The sequence below is a fragment of the Cucurbita pepo genome, chromosome 10, assembly GCF_057944985.1.
Source record: "Cucurbita pepo subsp. pepo isolate OVF chromosome 10, ASM5794498v1, whole genome shotgun sequence".
NCBI classification, from domain to species: domain Eukaryota; kingdom Viridiplantae; phylum Streptophyta; class Magnoliopsida; order Cucurbitales; family Cucurbitaceae; genus Cucurbita; species Cucurbita pepo.
The window spans coordinates 4080488-4102469 of record NC_141807.1 but is presented as its reverse complement, the minus strand read 5'-3'; the positions used below and the strand labels follow the sequence as shown (position 1 = coordinate 4102469).

The following is a 21982-nucleotide window of genomic DNA, read 5'->3' as shown; positions in this document are numbered from 1 at the left end:
CTAAACTATCAATTTTATTAATATTGAAACTTTAAAAGTATCTCGTAATATTCCAATTTTTAAAAAAATTAAAAATTAAATCAACGATCGAACTCTAATGATTAAAATAATAGGTTAATATTTAAATAATTTATTAAACTTTCAATTTTATATTCGGTGTATGATTAAATTTCATACGGTTTATCTAAGAAATGAAAATATATATATATATATAAAAATAAAAGAAAAAAGAAAAAGGCCATCTACTTCAACGGTGCTTTTGTTTTAATAAATAAAAATAAAAATTAATAAATAAAGGCAGGTTGGATTTTGGATCTCAAGAGCGTACATTTTCTTTAAAATAAATTTTTAAATTTTTTTAATTATTATATTAAATATAGAATTTTGTGTTTAATAGAAATATAAATAAATTTCTAAAATTTAAAAAAATTTGAAAGAATTAAATTATAGATAATAAATTTAAATGGAAAGGAAACTGACAAAAGAAGGGGGAAAAAAAAAAGAAAAAAAAAAGAAAAAATTAAAGCGAAAGGACGGCATTGAATAATTTAAAGCTGTGGGGACTCTCTCCACTTCGCATCCATAGGCAGGCGCATTTCCATTCCTTTCCTCTCCTCTCTGCGGATTTTGCAGAATTCGCCATTCTTCTTCTTCTTCTTCTTCTTCATTCGATGCTTTCTACTCTTCTTGCGGCTGTGATGGAAGTGCATTGGTGAGAGGTTTTGCAGAATGGCAGGCGGAGGCGGCGGACGGGGAACCTCGATTCTTAAGAAAGCTGCTAGAAAGATTGCATACGCATGCCGTTCTTTCTCTCCTCGGAAAGCTCGCTCTGTAAGCTTCTTCCCTTGTTTCTGACCTGCACATTGCTTAAATTGCTAGATTTCATGGCTGAAATCTTTGTTTTCGATCTTTTGTCTCAAATGCCGTTGGTTTCTTGTTCCCGATTTTCACTTCTTCCTGTGGTTTTTTTTTTTTTTCTTTCGTGGAATTTTGATTACATACGAATTTTTGTTTTGTTTCGTGTACTACGGTGTATGATCCGTCCCGATTTTGTTCTGGTGGGACTCTAATTTGGTTTTCCTCTTATTGGACTTTGTATTACAGGCCTCGAATTTTTCGGCTGCTCCATCCGCTGAAAAACCAAGGTACGTCGTGGAAGAAGTTGGAGATGCTGAAATTGCAGAACAAACAGAATCAAGAACCACGAACAATCTGCCTTCCAAGGTAATTGACCCCTTATGAACAATTTGCCTAGTTTTAGTACTACTGCTCCGTATGCAACTTGTCTTGGTCAAAGAAAACATTTTAGCATTTTGAGTTCGAGTGCAGAAATTTTTGCGATTCTTGCAGCCATTTAGTGTTGCGTTCCTGTCTGATTTGTTTGGAAGATGGATTCAAAAGGATTTTCTGTTTATTTAGAATAGCAATTGAGTGAAAACATTTTCCAATAACTGTTTTTAGAAAATTGTTATCTCATGTTTTCAAGTATATTATAATCTTAACCAACACTCCTTTTTTAATCTTAATTCCCACAAAAGTGCGAGCTTTAGTTGATTTTCTTGTAGCTGAATCTTTGTTGGGTTCATGAATTGGCAGAGGAATTAAAATCTCTTATTGCTTTTCCGAACATTGTCATAAAAATTTGATTATTTGAACAGACAAAATATTTCTTGATTATGGTAGATACTTGCACAGCTTTTGAGCCATTATCAATTTAAGAAGTCTTTTGTTTATTGCTTGATCTTTGGTTTTATGCTTTTGATGTGGATCTGATTACTGGAGTGAAACATTACATTTACCCTTTGAAAAGATCTGAGCAAAAAGGCAGTCAAATCCTCTCTTGCTTTTCTTGAGCCAATATTCGATTGCTACTTCAAATGAATATCCAGTAGAGAGAGTTCAACTTTATTCTTGGACCAGAAAAGTTTTGATTTCTTCCTAACTCATCTTAATTGCTTACTTTTCAATTTTTTTTTCTCTTTTTCAAGATTTAAACTGGTTGTTGATATTTGCTTAGTCTGTCATGTCATAGTTTTATTATTTAATAATCGTTACTGTGTTAAATTAAAATGAGACATATTTAATACCAAGCAATAAAGTATACTTGTATGATTAATAAATAATAAACATTATGAAAAGTTGAGCTCTAACTTGAGTCAGAGGTTCTTTCTTTTTCAGTATCAATTATCTTATCTGCATATTTGTCTTGATTCGTATGGCAGAATCTGTGCGCCATATGCCTTGACCCTCTAAACTACAAGACCAAAGGGAGTCGTCCAGGGCAGGCCATTTTCACTGCACAGTGCTCTCATGCATTCCATTTCACTTGCATCTCCTCTAATGTCCGCCATGGCAGTGTCACATGCCCCATTTGTCGAGCTCAGTGGACCCAGTTGCCCCGGAATTCAGCCCCACTTTGCACCCAGAGTGATCCTATTCTCCGTATTCTTGATGATTCCATTGCCACATTCCGCATCAATCGCCGGTCCTTTCTGCTCTCTGGACGTTATGATGATGATGACCCTGTTGAACCTGACCATACACCTACTCATGATTCTCGTCTCTCTTTCTCTGTACATTCGGCCCCATCAAGCTTCTGTCCTCCGATCCAGGTGAGTGGTTGCGCCCCGGGTTATGTATGCTCCAACCACCATGCTCGGCCACCACTGCGTCAACACTTCCCCTGCAGAAGCCCCTCTCCCTTGTTGCAATCACCAGCTCGGCAAACACCTCGTACTACAGGCAACCTCAGGAACAGAATGAGAGCTTTCCTTTCGGTGAAATTGGCACATCAACGAGCGACTGACTTAGTCCTGGTTGCATGCTCCAATGGCCCACACCTTAGACTCCTCAAGCAAGCCATGGCCTTGGTGGTTTCCTCCCTCCGTTCCATTGACCGTTTGGCCATTGTTACCTACTCGTCTGCGGCTACCCGTGTGTTTCCTTTGAAACGTATGACATCTTATGGAAAGAGAGCTGCCTTACAAGTCATTGACCGTCTTTTCTACATGGGGCAGGCAGATGCCGTGGAAGGGCTGAAGAAAGCAGTTAAGATACTTGAGGATAGTATTCACAAGAATCCCAACTCCTCCATTCTGCATCTATCTGATAGCCGAACTCAACCGTACCATCTCATCAACTTGGAATCGCCCGCCGTCCCGATCCATTGGTTTCACGTAGGAATGGGGTTCAGCATTTCAAATGGTTTTGTAATGCAGGAGTTTGAAGAGTTTCTGATGACAAAAGTACTGAGAGGAATCATCAGAGACATCCAACTAAGAGTTGGAGAGGAAAGCGGCAGATCAACCATCATTAGTATTGCAGAGTTGAGAGGTGACGAAGAAAAGAGAATCGTAATCGACAACCTGTGCGGTGATAATGAAGGACATGTCAGGGTAAGATACACCTATGTCGATGGAGAAGTCGACGATCAGGAGTGCATGAAAGCAGGCGAAATCTTTCTAAGTTTAGGAAACAAGAGCAACAACAATAGTTCTTTCAATGAAGCTGGTCGCGAAAACAGTGAAGAGGATCCGAGTCTGGGCGGGAGGATTAGCAGCATCGAAAGATGGGATTATCACGACCCGTTCATGGCTAGAAGATGGGCGAAGCATCTGCATTCTTACCGGCTTTAAGTTTAGGGATGGGACACAGAGGTAGCTTTAGAAGAGAGCTCCAAAATGTAGAGCAACACAGTATCTGATGGTGAAGTGATTGGATGATGGGGTAGCAGCATGAGATTCAACGCTAAGCTATTCTTTCTCCCTTTCTTCAGAACCAAAACATGGCATTGTAAAAAGGACAGAGACGATTCAGTATGTTTGGTAGCTGGGTTTTATTATACTTGTTAATGATAGGAATGTTTGTTAACTTGGTCCATATTCACTGGTGAAGATTCAACCAGTAAAGTTCAATTAATATAAACTCGGTTTAATTTTATTATTATATTCACGTTACTAATGGATCAGACCTTTTAAAAATATGATCATTTCATCCCGAAGGGATGACAATGAAGTTCATCAGTCTCCTGATCAATGATCAACGAGAGTTGGATCAAGTTGGGTCGTCCTCGTCAACTGATCGGTAAGCAAGAGTGTGGAAAACCCTTTGGAAATCAAGATTTCAAAATTTTCCATCGTGCATAACTTTTTGTGACGTTTTTTCATGTTGAGTTCTTGAAGATTAAAGAAATTGGTAGAGATCAAATATCATAAAAAGTCTTCTTTTTTAACTTTTTTTAACTTGTTACATTTACTTGGACAAGATTAAACTTAATTTGGTTTCTTTGCCTTATTCTTAAAAAAAAAAAAAAAAAAAAAAAAAAAAAAAAATTGAGGTGAAGGGTATAATGGTAAAATAAACATTAATTGGGAACCGGTTCAAATAAACGAAATAAATGAAATAAATGATTATGATTGTAACTGGTTAATCTCTCAACCAAATAAATAAAATAAAATAAAATAAAATAAAATTCGTAACACTTAGCTCAAAAAGTAAACATTCAACTACCGGTCCACAAAGTCATCAATATGACAAAATTGTTTGTCGCGTGACACAAAGGACAATATGGTAATTTCGCTCTAATTAAACATAATAATAAATGCAGCTACAATAAATAAATAAATAAATAAATATATATATATATAAAATTTTAGCAACGGATTTTTTATTTATTTATAAAATTTAATTTAGTGTATTTAAAAAATACCTATAAAATTTTAAAATTTTAAAAGTAATATTAATATCTTCCACCTTTCATAAAAATAATTAAAAAAAACTATTTCAAAAGTCTTTTATAATTATGTTAAAAGTAACATTATGTTAAAGGAATTTTGATAATCGGTTCGGTTCATAAGTCTTTTATAATTATTTTAAAGGTCGATAATTTGATCTTTATAGACCGAGCAACTGTAAAATGTTGAATTCCCGTTTTGCCCTTCCATGGAGGAATCGTCGTCGTTTATTACATTCTCCAATTTGACAAGTAATTGGTGCATCGAAGACGATGATGACAGAAAAAGACAAAGCTTCGAAGTGTGCGCCAATTTCCTCTGTTTCTCTGTTTCTCTCTCTCTCTCAAGCATTCCCACCCTTTTCCTCACCTTCTTAGCAGAAAGGGAATGGAGCCTCAATTTCTCTGTAAATCATTGTTACCCAAACTACAGATTTCATCTTCTTCTTCGTTTCTGTGAACAATTTCATTGTTTCTTCAGAGTTTCGCCTTCCCTGTTCTGTTGATTCGTTTCTACTTTCAGCATTTCTCTCGGAAGGATATGTTTCCGAGGCTTGTTAATCCCGATGGAGATATCCAGATCCATGGCGGCCGTGGTTCTGTTGCTTCCGAACTCACTCACAGCCATCGGGGAGATCCTTGTCTCGTCTTGACTTCAGATCCCAAACCTCGCCTCCGATGGACTGCCGATCTTCATGAGCGATTCGTCGATGCCGTCACTCAACTCGGTGGTGCTAGCAGTTAGTGCTTCTTTCTTCTTTTACCTAATTTCTAGAGCTTTTCGTCTCATTAATCTGGATGTTTTCTTCTTGTTCTTCATATGTTTGCTGCCATACACGAACTACTTGAGCACAAAACCTGTTCACTCAACTAGCTTGAATAACATTTCTCTGTTTTACTAAGAAATAGCAGCGATGGTTTGCTTAATACCTAGTTTTCGATTTTCGATCATCATTTTAAGTACTCTTGAATTTAGGGCCAAGCACTGTAACGCCTACGTTTTATTTCCGGTTTTCACTTTTGCTCGCAATGTAAACGGGAAGTTTGATCCTGTTCAATGATTCTCATCCATAACGATCGTTAAAGCATTTGGCCTGGTAAAAAGAACATAAACTAGATAGATTATGGCAGAAAAGAAACCATGGGTCTAGACTTGAGAGAAATGGGATGGGAGGCCAAGCTCAATTCCTCTAGAATGGTTAAATTCTGCAGATTCTAAACCAATCTTCAAAACTTGACGACTCTTTCAAAGCCATGGAAGTTTAAATGGGGGTTTTGTGCTTGAGTTCTTTGAAGAGTGTTCATAAATGATTGTTGTCTGGGAAGGGTATGCTTCTAATTGGCTCACAAATTGAGTAGATTTAGATAGTCATTTTGTTTCTTATTTTTAATGATTGGAATCCCTGCAACTTTTGTTTAGCTTTCTTGGTTTCTTTGACCAGCTTTTTGTATGGATTTTTGGTGTATTCATTCATTTTTCTTGCTAAAAGGAAACATTCTTTGCATCAGCTATCTCTAGGCATTGGGAAACTCATTGGAGTAAGCTTTTGGGGAACACTTCATTGAGTAGATTCAGTTGTTTTGTCTATGTTTTTAGTTAAATGATTGGATTAAGAGTCTGATAATTAGCTCAAAAGGACACTCTTGCGGAGGAAACCTCTAAGGTTGACAGAACAGGAAAAGGGATTAAACTTTGTTATCTTTCTTGCGAATCTGGTTCTTGAAATCTAAGGTGTATGTCAGCTAAGAATTCTATTTAGACTTTTCAGATATAATCTAATTATGAATTTATAATTAGGATGTCAGCACCTTTAGATTTTCTATCCAACTATGTTTCCACTTCAGTCATTATGATGACTTTATTGAACATCATAAACTATTAAAATACAATTCTAAAAGATTTGAAGTTGGATAAAGAAGACATCTATAAACAATTTTGTTTGATTCCTAAGTAGTATGACACATCATTTTTATGTTCATGTATTCACTGCAATTGTGAGATCCACATCGGTTGGAGAGGGGAACGAAACATTCCTTATAAGGGTGTGGAAACCTCTCCCTAATAAATGCGTTTTAAAACGTTGAGGGGAAGCTTGAAAGGAAAGCTCAAAGAGGACAATTTCTGCTAACGATGGGCTTGAGCTTATACAAATGGTATCAGAGCCAGACACCGGGCGGTGTGTCAGCGAGGATGCTGGTCCCTCAAGGGGGGTGGATTGTGAGATCCCACATCGGTTGGAGAGGGGATTGAGTGGATTATGAGATCTCATATCGGTTGGAGAGGGGAACGAAGCATTCCTTATAAGGGTGTGGAAATCTCTCCCTAGTAGATCGTTTTAAAACCTTGAGAAGAAACCCGAAAGGAAAAACCCAAAGAGGACAATATCTACTAGCAGTGGGCTTGGGTTGTTACAGCAACGGAGCCTGATTGCAGTTCTAGTTTGTTTGACTTTGTCCAAGACTTCAAATTTGTATATGAATAAATTACCTGGTATGAAAGTTAATGGACATGACATGAGCTGAACCAGACAAGATTTGGATGTTGATGAGTAGGCTAGATACAACTTGGAGGTTTTCGTAGTTTGAAACGAAAACCTTCCCTAATTAGCTCAATGGTCTAGGCGGTGAGGTACATATCAAGATTCCCTCATGATCATATCTTAGGAGCCATAATTAATAGTTGCTCAATCCAAGAAGTTATCCCGTTTTATCACAATTGATCGGTTTTGTTAGCCTTGCCCCATAAGGAGTATCAAGTCACAGTCTGTCAACAAGGAATCCCATCAGTTTGAAGATAGTTTTTGTTTTCCCATAAAGATAATTGAAGCTGAAAAGATTTGAGATCTAATTGAGTTTGTGAGAACCCAAAAGAACAACTTAGAAGCCAAGGAGACAAGGTGTTCCCTTGCTAGGAGAAAGTATTAGACAAAAGGAATTGTGTGAAGCACTCCCATTAAGGTTTAAAATTGTACAATCTGACAAAAATCAATTGGCCTTCTATGCTTTTTCTTTGAAGATCCTGTTATTTCATGTCTTCTGGACAGTGCTTGACATGTTTGTTGGGTTGTAATCATTAAGTTCACTTTGTTGCTAATACAGCTCAGTAGCATAGAGAATATGCTATGCATGCTTTGATTGCTATCTTTCTTTTGATTTGTTGGTGGGTAAAGGTTTGACATTTGAACACTTGGTGCAGAAGCTACACCAAAAGCAATAATGCGAACAATGAATGTGAAAGGACTTACTCTCTTCCATCTGAAGAGCCACCTCCAGGTAATCATAATGACATAAAAAGGCATGTTTTTATGAACAAAAAGAAACTGATGTTGGAATTCATGATGAATTTGTGTTTATGCATTGCTTGTTTCTTCATTTCAGAAATACAGATTAGGTAAGCAATCAGGGAAGGATATGGGTGAGGCATCTAAGGATGGTAAGCGATAAATTTCTGTTCTGTCTTTGCATTTCAAGTGATATAGCCTCCATGAGTCTCTGCTGATATCAACTGCATTTATTAGTGTTGGGTCATGGAGTTCTTATCCAAAAGAACTTGCTCTCTTCCTCTCACCACCAGTATTTGCACTAGCTACTCATTTCTGAAAGCTTTAACCTGTCTGGTCCAAATATTTAAATCTTTGTTTATCGCTTGGTGCAATGAACATCAGGTGCATATCTTTTAGAAAGCCCAAGTACCAATAATTTCTCTCCTGACTTGCCAATTTCTGAAATGGCCGAGTAAGATAAGAGTTTTTTTTCCCTCCTTTAAGACACTTATGATAATGCCTCGAATGTTTTGTTTACAAGATTTGTCGTATTTTCGAACCGTGTATAACTTTGATGTCTGTTTTAGTGGTTATGAAGTCAAGGAGGCATTAAGAGCGCAAATGGAAGTTCAGAGTAAGTTACATCTGCAAGTTGAGGTAAAATTCTCATCCTTGAAATTAAAATGGAAATTTATGACGGTTTTAGACAGATTTCATGAAGATCCAACTCTGTTAATGAATGCCTGGTTAAATGGAGAAAGTGTGAGATCCTAAAACGAAACATTCTTTGTAAGGGTGTGGAAACCTCTCCCTATCAAATGCGTTTTAAAATTTTTGAGGGGAACCCCGAAGGGAAAATCTCAAATAGGACAATTTCTGCTAGCGGTGAGGTTGAGCTGTTTCTTTCTAGTTTTTAAGATTGCTTACTTGCTTGGTTGATTATCCTCGTGATCGAGTACGTTGAGAATTACTGATATAAAATGTATGATACACTACATTCATCAGCTAGCTGACCTTACCATCGTTGGGCAGGCAGAGAAGCACCTCCGGATTCGTCAGGATGCCGAGCGAAGATATTTGGCTATGCTTGAGAGAGCTTGTAAAATGCTTGCAGATCAGTTCATTGGAGGCGCGGTTTCGGACTCGGACAGCAAGAAGTCCCAAGGACAAAATCGTAAGAGCCCAAGAAGTTTCTCTATCGACCCACTTGGTTTCTATGCTTCACAATCACAAGAGATGGAAAGAGTGAATGGTACAGAAGAAGTTCAGACTAATCTTCGTCGCCAAAGGGCTGATTGTTCGACCGAAAGCTGCCTAACCTCGAACGAGAGTCCTGGGGGATTGGCCATGGAGAAAAGTCCTGTTGCAAGCAAGAAAAACATGGCTAACTTGGATTCAGAAACTGCATCTTTGATTTGGGGTGAAGCCAAGGAAAGAATACAAGATGCCAACATGATCCAAGTGAACCATCTCAGCATATCCGGGTGCAACATGTGGGGATGAACTTCTGCAGACAAAAACTCATCAGAATTGATGAAAAGTATGTTCTATTTCCAGCTTTTGTAAAAATTTCATCATTTAGAATCTGGCACGAGCGAACGCCGTTTAGTATGTAGACAACTCGTCGAAAATGCAAGTAGTTAGGCATTCTTTTGGCTGTTCTGAACAATTATAGTCGATCTCTGTCTGGCTTAGGCAGACATGAATCTATTATCAGGGTGTAATCAGTAGTGTTCTGTTGGAAACACATCTTCTTTCACTTGTTAGCAGTGCAATAGACCTTGTCTTCCAATGATGATGCGTATCATAATTATTTTTCATGCTAAACCATAACAACTCTGACTGTAACAGTTGAAGTCTACCACTAGTAAATATTGTCCGTTTTAGTCCGTTATGTATCGCTATCAATTTCATGATTTTAAGACGTGTATACTAAGAAGTTTCCTCTTCAACCAACGTGGGATTTCACGATCCACCATCTTTGGAGCTGAATCTCACAATACGTTACGATCAATGAAATCACGACAACAAAAAAAAGTGCAAATCTAAGATGTCCATTAAAGATTGTTTATATTTGAAGAATTAAAAAAAAAAAAAAAAAGTTTTATACTTTGATGTGTAGCTGTCCTCCAAAAGCTAAGGAGAAGTCCCAACTTCCGATGTCTTTTTGACTCTGACCACAACACACATAATGTTCTGTTGGAACGGAAAGAGCCGTTCCTTTTCCCTTTCTCTTTTGATTATTATTATTTATTTATTTTAAAATAGTTCAAATAAAAATTACTTTTCTAAATTTATTTTAAAAAATATTAATAAATTCTAAATTTTTAATTTTATTACTTTTAATTTTATGTTTAATAAATTATAAATATTAAAATTATACAATAAGTTTTTGAATATTTAACGTTACGTTAAAGAAACCCTAAAATCCATATGGATTTTTTTTCGATATAAATTACGATAATTTAGTATTTCTTTATTACGTAAGCTACTTTATAAGGCATAAAGTTGAAATTCACCTAATATTAATTTACTTTTAAAAAAAAAAAAAGAAAAAAAAAAAAAGAAAAGGGGGCAGTTCTCAAGAAAAGGGGGCAGTTCTCAAGAATTATTTAAAAAATTAAACAATTTCAAAGTAAGATTTTTTTTTTTTTTTTTTTAATCCAATAAAATCCAAAAATTTGAAAAGGAAGTGTTTGAAGGGAGAAATGAAAAGAGATTGAGATTTGGGGTAAGTCCGAAATGGAGCGGATTTTGCGTTCCTACAAAGCAGGCAAAGGCTGACGATGAGACTGCTCACAGTCGCAGACGCCTTCTTTCCTTTTCAACTTTGAAGGCCAGCCCAAGCCAATCCAAGCCATGGGAGAGCACACTGTGACGCACAAACCGAGATACAGTAAGGAATCTGATGCCCTTCAGTTTAACTAACACACCCCAACCACGAGGGAATCCAATTTTTTATCTTCTTGCTTCGATTACCCACAACATTGATTCCTTTGAAACTCGTGAGCTTACAGAAAGATAGAAATGGCGCCATCCCGATATTCAGGGATGCGGTCTTAGATCTGGGTATCTACTTATCCTCTTTCTCTCTCTAGTCCTATGTTTTGATCTTGCATTTACATGGCTGTCTTCTAGTTTATGTTGTTGCTGAGTTTTGAACTGTAAGGCCGACTTCGGTTTCGGATATTGACTTCTTGTCCCCCTTTAAGCCCTGGTTGTCGTTTCTGGTTCGGTTCTTATTTGTTGTTCTTCCTTTTCTTCGCTTGTTGCAATGCCTGCTAGTTAATTCTTTCCTAGTTTTTTAGCTCGTTTTAAGTCCTGGGTTTAGATATGTTCTGATGCTGAAGAATCCATTTGCCTGGCTTTAATTCTTATCAAGATTACTTTGGTTTGGTTCATTGGATGTTTGTGGTAAACAATCCTTGTCTTATAGGCATCTGTTTCTGTGTCATGTTTATAATATCATTAGAAATTGGTCTTTTCAGACTCTAATCTGTTTTTTGTTTTTTGGTGGGGTGAAGAGAAGTGTTACTAGGGAAGACACCTCTCTTGATACTACACTCTTTGCTCGGCCATTGCTAAGTTATTGTCGATTTTCTTATAAACACTCCAGATACCCCGTTTTTCATGTTGGGGAAGAGTGCCCTTTCTAAAGAGCAAATGATTCAAACATCTGTAGGATTCATTAATCCCAATAAACTTCCCAAGTTCTGAGGTTTTCTGTCATTTTTTGCTTATTGTTTACAGGTAAATGACATGTTTCAGCAACAGAGTACTCATAATTCAAGCTTTCTTCAAAACAACTCATTAGTTCGTGATCAGAACATACCTTTTGATGCCAGCTCGATGGAACCCACAAATGGAAGCAATGATCCCAGCAACACCCCAAATTTGGCCTCAAAACAGAGATTGCGATGGACACATGATCTTCACGAACGATTCGTTAATGCAGTGGCACAACTTGGTGGTCCAGATCGTGAGTAAACTCACCTCTTGTGGCATTGTAGTTTGGCATCTTCTTCATCTATATGTTTATTGTGGCTAAGGATGAAAGAACAAACAAACATATTACAAATAGACACAATAAGCTGTATGCATCACGCCATTGATCTTCTTCCAAAAAAAGAAGTCATCATGCAAATTTACATTCAGGAGGTGGTTTCCTACATAAATAGTCTTCCTTCTTATAGAGACTTTCTATTGATCATACACAGTTTGTCAATCAAGGAAGGAGAAGCATATTTTAGTATAGAGAATAGAAGAGTAAAAGTGTAAAACATGATAAACTGTAGTAAAGTTGCAGGTAAGGGTAGATTATCTTGAAGTTATGTGCCAACAAACGATGTTTAACCATGTTTATGTGTGTATTTTTCATCTCTTTGTTAGGTGCTACACCCAAAGGCGTCCTTAGAGTGATGGGTGTTCAAGGTCTAACGATATACCACGTTAAAAGCCACCTGCAGGTACTGTGATCTTTCACCTATCCTTACACGAGAGGTTTATGTTAGCATGCATAGAATTTATTTTCTAATTTGTTTTCTTGGATTCATCCAGAAATATCGACTTGCAAAATACCTTCCCGACTCATCGTCTGATGGTAGGTGAATCTAGTTCCCAATTGTTCTTTTTCCATCTTTATGTGCTCGAACTTTTTGCAGCATGCCGTAAGACCGCTAGTGACATTCACAAAGTCATTCACCTGTTTGTTGTCTTGTTGATGCAAGGGAAAAAGGCTGACAAGAAGGATTCTATTGACGTTCTATCGAACATTGAGGGCTCGTCGTAAGTGGATCTAATCGCCTTCGCTTTTTATCCAGCTCTGTGTTTTATTGAAAGTTGATGTAAATACAATTTAGAAGCAGGCACCCCTCTTGCTCTTAGTTGGTAGCTGCTGACTGTTTGATGGGCTTAACTCTAGAATTTGTCGCCACCCATTTGCAGGGGAATGCAAATTACCGAAGCACTTAAGCTGCAGATGGAGGTCCAGAAGCGACTGCATGAACAATTAGAGGCATGTTCTAGTTGTCCTTTCTTTTTGGGAATAAGAATGACTGCTTTTTGTAAATAAAGGTTGACAAAAAGCCTGCTTGAAACCTGCTAAAGGTGTACTATAACCTGTGAAATTTTGTACCTGCAACTTCAAGTAGACATTTTAGATATTCTAGAATTTGGAGCATGCCTTCACCTAAGAACAGTCGGCTTAACTCATAATGTGAGATACCACATCGATTGGTGAGGAGAATGAAACATTCCTTATAAGGGTGTGGAAACTTCTCCCTAGTAGACGCGTTTTAGAACCGTGAAGTTAACGACGATACATAATGGGCCAAAGCGGACAATATCTGCTAGTGGTGGGCTTGGACTGTTATAAATTGTATGAGTCAGTCGGTGTGCCAGCGAGAACGCTGGGCTCCAAGGGGGATGGGATAGATTGTGAGATCCCACATCGGTTGGAGAGGAGAACGAAACATTTCTTATAAAGGTGTGGAAACCTCTTCCTAGTAGACGCATTTTAAAACCGTGAGGCTGACGGTGATACGTAATGGGCCAAAGTGGACAATATCTACTAACAGTGGGCTTGTGGGCTTGGGTGTTACACAGATGTCTTCAACAATCAATCATAATGAATCATGATTGCTTGTGCATTAGTTCAACTTTTGTTTCAAGGCATATGAGATGCCTCTGACTGATGCAGGACAGGCTTTGAAACAGCCTAAATTTTCCCAAGCATTGAATCGTTTCATCTTATGCATATCTAATACAGGTACAGAGACAGCTACAGTTACGGATTGAAGCCCAAGGCAAGTACTTAAAGAAGATAATTGAAGAGCAACAAAAACTTAGTGGGGTTCTTTCAGGAGCAGCTCCAGTTGCCTCTTCCTTCTCAGCTCCTGCTTCTGGTGAGAACTGCCCAGAAACCGACAAGAACGACCCACCAACACCTGCGCCCACATCGGAGTTTCCTCGACAAGAGAAAGCATCAAAGGAACGTGCCCAAGCCAAGAGTGTCTCTATTGATGATTCTTTCTCATCTCGTCACGAACCATTGACGCCCGATTCTGGTTGTCATAGCTCCCCAAATGAGAGCCCAAGGCCAGTGAAGAAGCAAAGACAGTACCAGGATGGTGCATTTGCCAAATCAGAGATGATACTCGCACATCAGATACTGGAGTCAAGTTTAAACTCCACTCACAAGGGATCACGCTCTGTTTTTCCAGCCAGAGAAACGTTGGATCCTTCATCTGGACTATCTATAGGGGACGATGAGCAGTTTGACTAAACCACAGGGTCTCCTAGTCCTAGTGTTCCTTGTTTTCACAAGTTTATCTTCCACGGTTAGTTCCTGTTGTAGTTTTGCTAGTCTCTACATATTGTGGTGTATCATATCATAGCACATCTCGGCACATAATTTTTTTTTCCTGAGTAGGACCAATATTTGATGAACCTGATGATTATGTCCACAATCCAAGCAGGACCCATATTTGATCTTATTAGAGAATTATCTGGCAGTTGAAACCAATCTTTGCATACACCTGCATCAAATAGTTAGCGATACATGTTCTGGTCTTTTCTGATCCATTGAATCAAGTTGGCGTTGATTTCAACATTTGTTTTGTTATAGCTGTAATTTGAATCTATAATAGTCTAAATTCACTGCTAACATATATTGTTTGCTTTGACACATTACGTATTGTCGTTAGTCTCATGATTTTAAAACGCGTCTTTCAGAGTTACACAACGGAATCGATACTCGTCCAAATACTATCTTCTTTGGGATTTTCCCCTTCCAAGCTTCCCCTCAAGGTTTATGGGTTTTCCCATATGGGCTTCCTCATTATAGTCTGCTAGGAAGAGGTTTCCACACCCTTATAAGGAGTGTTTCGTTCTCACTCCAACCGATGTCAGATTTCACAGAATCTGTGGTTGTTATAGTCGGAATTTTGTGACATTTGTTATAGCTCCTACATGAAGATGAAGTAATCAAACACCCGCACAGGGCAATACAATTTACTAAACAAGAATCTAAACGGTTACTGCCAACTTTGTTCCTCGTGTAGATGTTGGCTTGGGAAGCTACATTTTAATCTAAGGAAACGACGGCTGACACTTTACAATGTTGTGGGCATGGTACAGTGTAAATCATAAATGGCCATCTTCAACGATGCACTCGCCTTAAAATGCAAAGCCTAAGGTGTCTACTAAGGGCTTCTAGTTTCTCCGTTTTCGATTTCTTCTGCTTCTGAGACTTAGAGGTTGCAACTTCCTTCTTTTTCTTCTTGTCGTCTTTCGACGAATCTGATGGCTTTCCTTGTGTGTTTCGAAGAGGTGTTGGAAATGCTTCTAAAGTCTCCTGTAATCATTTTATGGAACATCATGCATACAGAAAAGAACAATGGCAACTATCTATCTTGAAGCTGAACACTGAAATCAAATGCTTCCCACCCATTCTCCAACAAGGTACCAGACTAAAAACCAAAAATTTACCATGTCATCTAATGCACACTTATATCTATTCTATTTCTAAGAAATGGGATTTTGTTCATAACATGATTCAATTCATCAAATGGGGGAGAGAACCTGATATTTGTTCTTGGAAACCACACAAGCAGCTGAAGATTCTTCTTCACTAACCCCCAGGGAAGAGCATCTTCCCCAGCTTTCTCTATTCGAACTCGTGTATGAGCAACATTCTTCAGTTTCACCATCTGGCTGGTCCTGCAAATTGGAACTACAGACCCTGTTAAATGATGACAAATGACAAGGCCTGCACTATTGACCTTTTTTCTTTAAGGTTTAGAGGCATAATCTGTAAGATGCAAAAGCTAGAATAGATACTGATTAAATCTTTAAACCACTTTCAAGCTGCAATGACAGTAAATTGAGATCACCTGCAGATGTGATGGTTCATCACTGTTAATTGTACTATAGTCATTAGGTATGATATCCTGAAACAGACATGATCGCATCATGAACACAGCCATTAAGCAATGGGTAAAGGAAAAATCAAAAGATGGCAATGAAATGAAAACGCACAGTTTCTGTGATCACTGGAGGAATGTCAGAAATAAGGTCACCAACAAATTTCGTGGTTGGAACACTAGGAGCAGAAGACGAACCAGCAACATCATTTCCACTAGAACGAAGACTTGTTATTATCTCGTATATTAGATTCTGGAAATCAAAAATGTGGAAGATTGTGTGAATCTAATAGACACTAGAAATTCAAGTACTGATTAATAAAAAAACATGTTATAGGTATTAAAATAATAACAATAACTAAATTATAAAGCTCCGAACACTTCGAATGCACTGGTCCCTAACCTATCTATAACTGCTAACAATTATGAAATAAGTACCATTACATTATTTAAGAACCAAGAGAGATCGAGCAGTTATCGTAGTGTAATCATGTCAGTGTAATAGTTGCTCTACGTTACTGAGCTTATGAATAGAAGGATCAAAAGAACAAATGAGACCAAAAAGATCAAAAGAAAACATAAACAATACTCCTTGTGCAACAAATGACACTGTTGAACTAGAAGGTAAATGAGATCAGAGAATATACAATTGATCATGGACATGGAATCAAAACTTGAAAAACAATAAGAATAACTTATGAATAAAACACCATATATTGAATACAAAAGAGTACTGGTCTGAGGCATCAAGTTAGAAATTTACCTCATCCTTATCGGCCCCAATCTTCAAATCCCCTAAATCATAATATTTCTCAAGCTTACTTGCATGAGCAGAAGGTAACTGAGGTGGATGAAGAACATTATAGAAGAAAATAGAAACCGAGTCATAATAGAATTGTGGTCTTGACGAGTTATGTTCCCCATCAAACTTTATAATATTTTTATCCCCCTGCATGATAAAGAAAAATGAATCAGCAATGAGAAATGTTCAATCCTATAGCTAAAAGGTATAATTCTCTCAGAAGTGGACAGTACCGCATACGAATTATAGATGAGTTCGGAGTGATGAGGTTGAACGAACTTATCACAATTAGCATGCCCAAACAAAGCAGGAATGAAAGTTTTTGGGGTCACCTGGAGGAAGTTCAAAAAACGGTTTCATACATAAATGTATTGCACTGCAGTACAATAACACTGATTCATGTTCAAGTGGAGTCAATGGCAAACTTCTAAAGATTGTTCCTTCCAGTAAATAATTGGCACAACTGACAAATATAGATGAAGAAGTCAATCTAGCAAGACCCCTAGTATAATAATAGGTCAGACAAACCTGTAAGCAATTAAGATTCTTGATATCAAACTTTGCCTTCTTCTCAATTACCCTCCGCATGTATTGAACAGCCACCTTTACCTGGCATATCAAGTTTAACATTATATCACCATCCACTCTATAGCGTATTCTTCTAGAAGGAACACTTTGGAGCATTCCAGTTAATCATCACATAAAGAGGAAAACAGGGGATAAGCGAAAACAAAAAGGCAGAAAATAAGATATCTCCACTATCTATGGACTAAGGAAAGCACTCCCCATCCAAATTAATGAGGACAGTCAAGTAATTCTTCACAACCTTTCTATCCTTTCTGCCACCGTTCTCCAAGCCTTTTCTTTCCATTACATTCAATAACAACTCTAAATCCACCCAATCATAAGAGTTTTTTAGGTCTAGTTTAAAGACCCAACTCCTTTTCTTCATTCTTTGCTCCTCCAAAGCCTCGCGCTTCACTAAAATCACTCCACAATCTTTTTTCACTAATAAATGTTTTTTAGTTGCTATTTTTCGAAAAAAGAAAAAAGAACGGTTCACTTCCACAGATTTGTTACAGCTATGGTTTAATCTAGAAATCAGGCGATTCTATTGGATTATAGTTCTCAATAGTAATTTGTGTGACACAATTTGCAGCAACCAGTGAAGTATGCAGATGGGTGAAACTAGTTTGTGAAAGGTGGAATAAGGTAGAGGTCGTACCGTGAATTTAGGTAGTCGGATCTTGTAAACATCAACTAGTTCCATCATTAGATTGTAAAGGTTAGAAAAGGCACTGTCAAGCACCATTCCAGCTATGGAAGGATCTTCAGCTCCATAAAGAAGGCTGCATTGTATCACAGAAGGCTTCAGGTAATTGAATACATCCTAGAAATTTTGAAATATCATAAATCCAGTCTAATAAAAAAAATGTAGATCATCCGTTAAATTTTTAAACATTCACCGAACATCTTTTCTTTTCACAGAATTGAGAGAAATAGAAAGGCATACAAAAAACACACAAAAAATAAAGCCATACAAAAAACACTAATTAAGAGTCCAGCACTAATTAAGTCTGCATTCATACACCGAGAGAAACACTAAATCCATTCTCCAACGTGACATTTCATACATCGAGATAAAGGCTAAAACTTCATACCTTAAGGAAGATGGCAAATGGTTTCTACCAGTAGAAACCCTCATTAAAAAACGAGAAAGTATTTGTTTGGTCAAAAGAAGCCTACATTTACTATCTGCACAAATGGCCAACATCAACCAGCACTCCAATAAAAAAGACAAAATTGTGACCCAGCTAATGTCACTCTATCAGAAGACTACACTTTGCTACTAAGCAATCGGGACCCAAAAATCTCCCTTCAATTTCCTCTAGAAGGACAAAAGTTCCTTGCCCAAGTCAACCAGTAGGCTCTTGTCAAGAGACCGGTAGGGTCAATATACTTGGGACTAGATAATCAATGTCTCAAATAGGAAATTTTAGTTGAGCAGCTTGAGTGCCTAGGCTTTGCCTTTCTTCTTTCTCAAAACCAATGTTGAAAGAAACAAGGTCCCATGTCAATTATCTTGTCTCAAGTAGGTTGGAAAGTGGTTTGAAAACTCTACCAAGCCTCTCGACTCTCATGAATTTTGAAATATCTGATAACTTATTAGCAATAAGAAAAAAGTAGAAGAGTATGCTTTATGACAACATTGTCTCTCATGTCAAAGTAAACTTTCCATTACTTAGCGGCCATCTGTAAGGTCGTTATTAGGTAGAAACTTCAATTATAGTATGAGGAGGTTTAATAAATTGAAGGTTTCACTTCAAAAGTAAACAACATTACGGGAAATAAATTATATCGAACTTAAGAGATGTTGCAGAATTCCTACACGTACCTAACTCCCTCGCCTAAAAGTTCGAGCCACTAGTACGTGGCAGCTAAGAAGTACAAAATCATGATGCAGAATGATTGCATCAATACATCATCTGTCAAAAGATGAGGACTAAATAGACAAAGACCACAGAGAACAAACTCAACTCGATACACCTAATGAATGTACACTTCACAGTTTCGCTCTAAGATCAATTCCATGACAAATTAAAACAGCAAGGCATACAGTATTGTGATGACCGCATGCAAAAGAATATGACCCAACATACCTGGTTACAGCACCCATAGATCTTCCCCAGAGACCTATACGAGATACTTGTTTGTTGCTTCTTAAGTATGTCACCACAACCTTGAGGTCATCTCTCTGACATCATTGAAATCATATTTCAAAATATTTCAGATTCAGAACCTCAATAAACTGAAACCAAGATGTATGGTTAACAGATACATACCTCATGCCAACCAAGGCTAACATAATCTCCATCAGACAAGCCTGAACCCGAAAAATCAAGTGTAAAAACAGTAATATTTGATGGAAGTAGTATGACAGCAGCCTCATTAGCATCTGCTCTACATCCACTGAATAGTTGCCCAGGAATAAACTAAGTTAAGAATTTCTTAACGTAGAATGTCCAAAATCATATAGAATCAAAGCAAAGAGTAAGAATTGGACGAATTGTCACATGTCAAAAAACAAGTCCAAAAACAATTTTACTAAAGAAAAGCAACAGAACATGGAAATCCTCCAATGTAGCGAATGATCCGATTCAGAAACTTTTTCCAATTCTACAAGGTATAAGTACCTGTTACCATGGCAATAGATGACACAAGGCAGATGGGTATCTTCAGGAATAGATGAAGGCAAATAATGACTGCATTGCAAGGTATGGCCCCTTAAATTTCTTAGCTGCATGTTCGGCAAAAGTTGTTCATACAGAAAGATTATAAATGTTCTTCAATAGTCAACCATACAAAAAGTGGAAATTACGGAAGAATTTGTCCGTCCATACCTCCAAATCCTGTCGTTGGTATGCTCTACCCGCGAGAGTGAACTTTTTCTCCCATAAATATTGATCAGGGTTATAATCCGCCCTGTACAGAAAAAATATGAAATAAATTGCATAATGACAAGAAAAATATACAGTATAAAGACCCCGCCCATGAAGAAAAAAAGGCAAAAGTTGACTAATTCGAGTAACGCCGCTGCTCATAAGCCTCGGAAACAAACAAGATCTCAGCTGCAGAATTGTCGTCACTTCACTTGAAGCTATACTAAGACCACATAATTTTTTGGTTCTAAGCAAAGCAAGCAGGCATAGCAGAAAAATACCTGGGCGGCCGAATAACAAAATTGATGAACTGATCAATCATATTGACTCCGGAAGTCCCCGACGGCTACTCCGCCTCATAGAAAAAGAAATCCCAAGTCACAATTTCAGTTCACCATTCTTCAAACCACAAGTTCCGCAAGCATCTCAAACACCAAAACCACTTCTCGATCTACAAAACAAAACAAACGCCACAAACTCTCAACTCGATCCCAACCCGCCATAGCAAAATCAACCTGGAAGAACAAAATCACAAATACATTACCTGGCAGTAAGCATATCCAGATCCAGAGTCATCAGCAGAAAGCAAGGAGAAGAGCAAGAAATACGGCTACAAAAACAGCAGCAAACAGAGGCAATCCAGCTGGGGGCCCCAAGTAGTGATAATTCCTTTGACGCTGCTGCTGTTTCTCATCCAGAGTTTCACAATCATTCAAAAAAGTCTCTAGGGAGTGATTCCTGATGTTAAAACTTGCCCGTCTTCTCGAGAACCGTACGGCTTGCAGAAGTGGGGAAATTGTGGGGAAATTGTGGGGAAATCGAGAGATTATTGGCTCGAATGCTTTAATTGCTCCCAAGAATGGAAGTATTTCGAAACAATTATCCGAAATCTTTCAAGTGCGTTGCTGTTCTGTACCTCTGCCGCCATGGGATTTTCCTAAAGCAGACCCTTTAAGCTTTAACAAAGTGGATATTCTTTTAGATGCAAACTACTCGAATTAATAACCCATCTTTATTTTTGTTTTTAATAACCTAAATTAATAAATTATTTTATGATAAAAAAAATTAAAAACTTACCAATTGTGTTAATATTTGTATAGTTTTTTATTAACTCAAGTTATGAAAAATTATATTAAGAGTTAAAAAAATAATGTTAAATTATTAAAAAAATATATTTTCAACTTAATTTTTTTTTTAATATCTTTATTTAAAATGACGGTTACATATGTACGAGGTTGAGTAATTTCTTGATCCTCCGCGTACTTGTGGATTCAAAGGTCCAAGAAGAGGGACACCCTTTGTTGCTCAAACCGCTGCAAAAAAATGATATTTGTGTAGTAGCAGATCAAGGTATGCAATGAGTAAAAGTCATGATAAACGGCCCTAGTCATGGTAGAGATGCAGCGTTAACAGCTGTTCATAGAAGCGGTATACTCTTAAGTTTCATACGGGATGTAATCCCTATGCCACATAATGGCTGTAGGCCCCCGAAAAAACAACGTGGGTAAAAATAAATAATATATATATATATATATATATATATATATATATATATATATATATATATATATATATATATATCATTGAACTTTTAAAACAATTATAAAAAAATACATCATTCATATTATTGACGGTAAAAACTTGTTCAAACGTTTTTTTTTATGAAATTATAGATATTTATGTTAATTCTAAAATTTTATAGGTATTTTTTAAACACGATACTAAAAAAATATTTTTATTTTTTTAATTGAAAGGTATAAATGAAATTTTTTAAAGTTTATGAAGGCATTATTAAAATTTATAAATATTTTGGAGATAAAATA

At 37.1% G+C, this 21982-nt stretch overlaps 4 protein-coding genes across 4 annotated transcripts; 3 read left to right on the top strand and 1 right to left on the bottom strand.

The window, feature by feature from the left end:
- The first annotated feature begins 566 nt into the window (after positions 1 to 566).
- LOC111803031 (putative E3 ubiquitin-protein ligase WAVH2) lies at positions 567 to 3945 on the top strand. Its single transcript, XM_023687280.2, has 3 exons — positions 567 to 831; positions 1105 to 1224; positions 2223 to 3945. Exons 1-3 carry the CDS (start codon positions 730 to 732, stop codon positions 3633 to 3635), a joined length of 1635 nt encoding a protein of 544 aa, XP_023543048.2. The 5' UTR covers positions 567 to 729; the 3' UTR covers positions 3636 to 3945.
- A 1072-nt stretch (positions 3946 to 5017) lies between these two features.
- Positions 5018 to 9790, top strand: LOC111803945 (protein PHR1-LIKE 2-like). The gene is made up of 6 exons (XM_023688568.2): positions 5018 to 5472; positions 7929 to 8005; positions 8111 to 8165; positions 8398 to 8467; positions 8583 to 8652; positions 9028 to 9790. Exons 1-6 carry the CDS (start codon positions 5274 to 5276, stop codon positions 9496 to 9498), a joined length of 942 nt encoding a protein of 313 aa, XP_023544336.2. The 5' UTR covers positions 5018 to 5273; the 3' UTR covers positions 9499 to 9790.
- A 1483-nt stretch (positions 9791 to 11273) lies between these two features.
- Positions 11274 to 14605, top strand: LOC111803821 (myb family transcription factor PHL7). The gene is made up of 7 exons (XM_087127415.1): positions 11274 to 11409; positions 11746 to 11974; positions 12385 to 12461; positions 12553 to 12595; positions 12723 to 12780; positions 12940 to 13009; positions 13763 to 14605. Exons 1-7 carry the CDS (start codon positions 11401 to 11403, stop codon positions 14276 to 14278), a joined length of 1002 nt encoding a protein of 333 aa, XP_086983541.1. The 5' UTR covers positions 11274 to 11400; the 3' UTR covers positions 14279 to 14605.
- Positions 14606 to 14976: 371 nt separating this feature from the next.
- LOC111803820 (uncharacterized) lies at positions 14977 to 21140 on the bottom strand. Its single transcript, XM_023688397.2, has 14 exons — positions 20704 to 21140; positions 20441 to 20610; positions 20121 to 20202; positions 19914 to 20017; positions 19563 to 19689; positions 19380 to 19474; positions 17945 to 18068; positions 17248 to 17328; positions 16953 to 17051; positions 16681 to 16866; positions 16033 to 16170; positions 15888 to 15944; positions 15577 to 15714; positions 14977 to 15349 (listed from the first exon to the last, which is right to left on the bottom strand). Exons 2-14 carry the CDS (start codon positions 20479 to 20481, stop codon positions 15155 to 15157), a joined length of 1467 nt encoding a protein of 488 aa, XP_023544165.2. The 5' UTR covers positions 20482 to 20610; positions 20704 to 21140; the 3' UTR covers positions 14977 to 15154.
- Between the last annotated feature and the right edge of the window lie 842 nt (positions 21141 to 21982).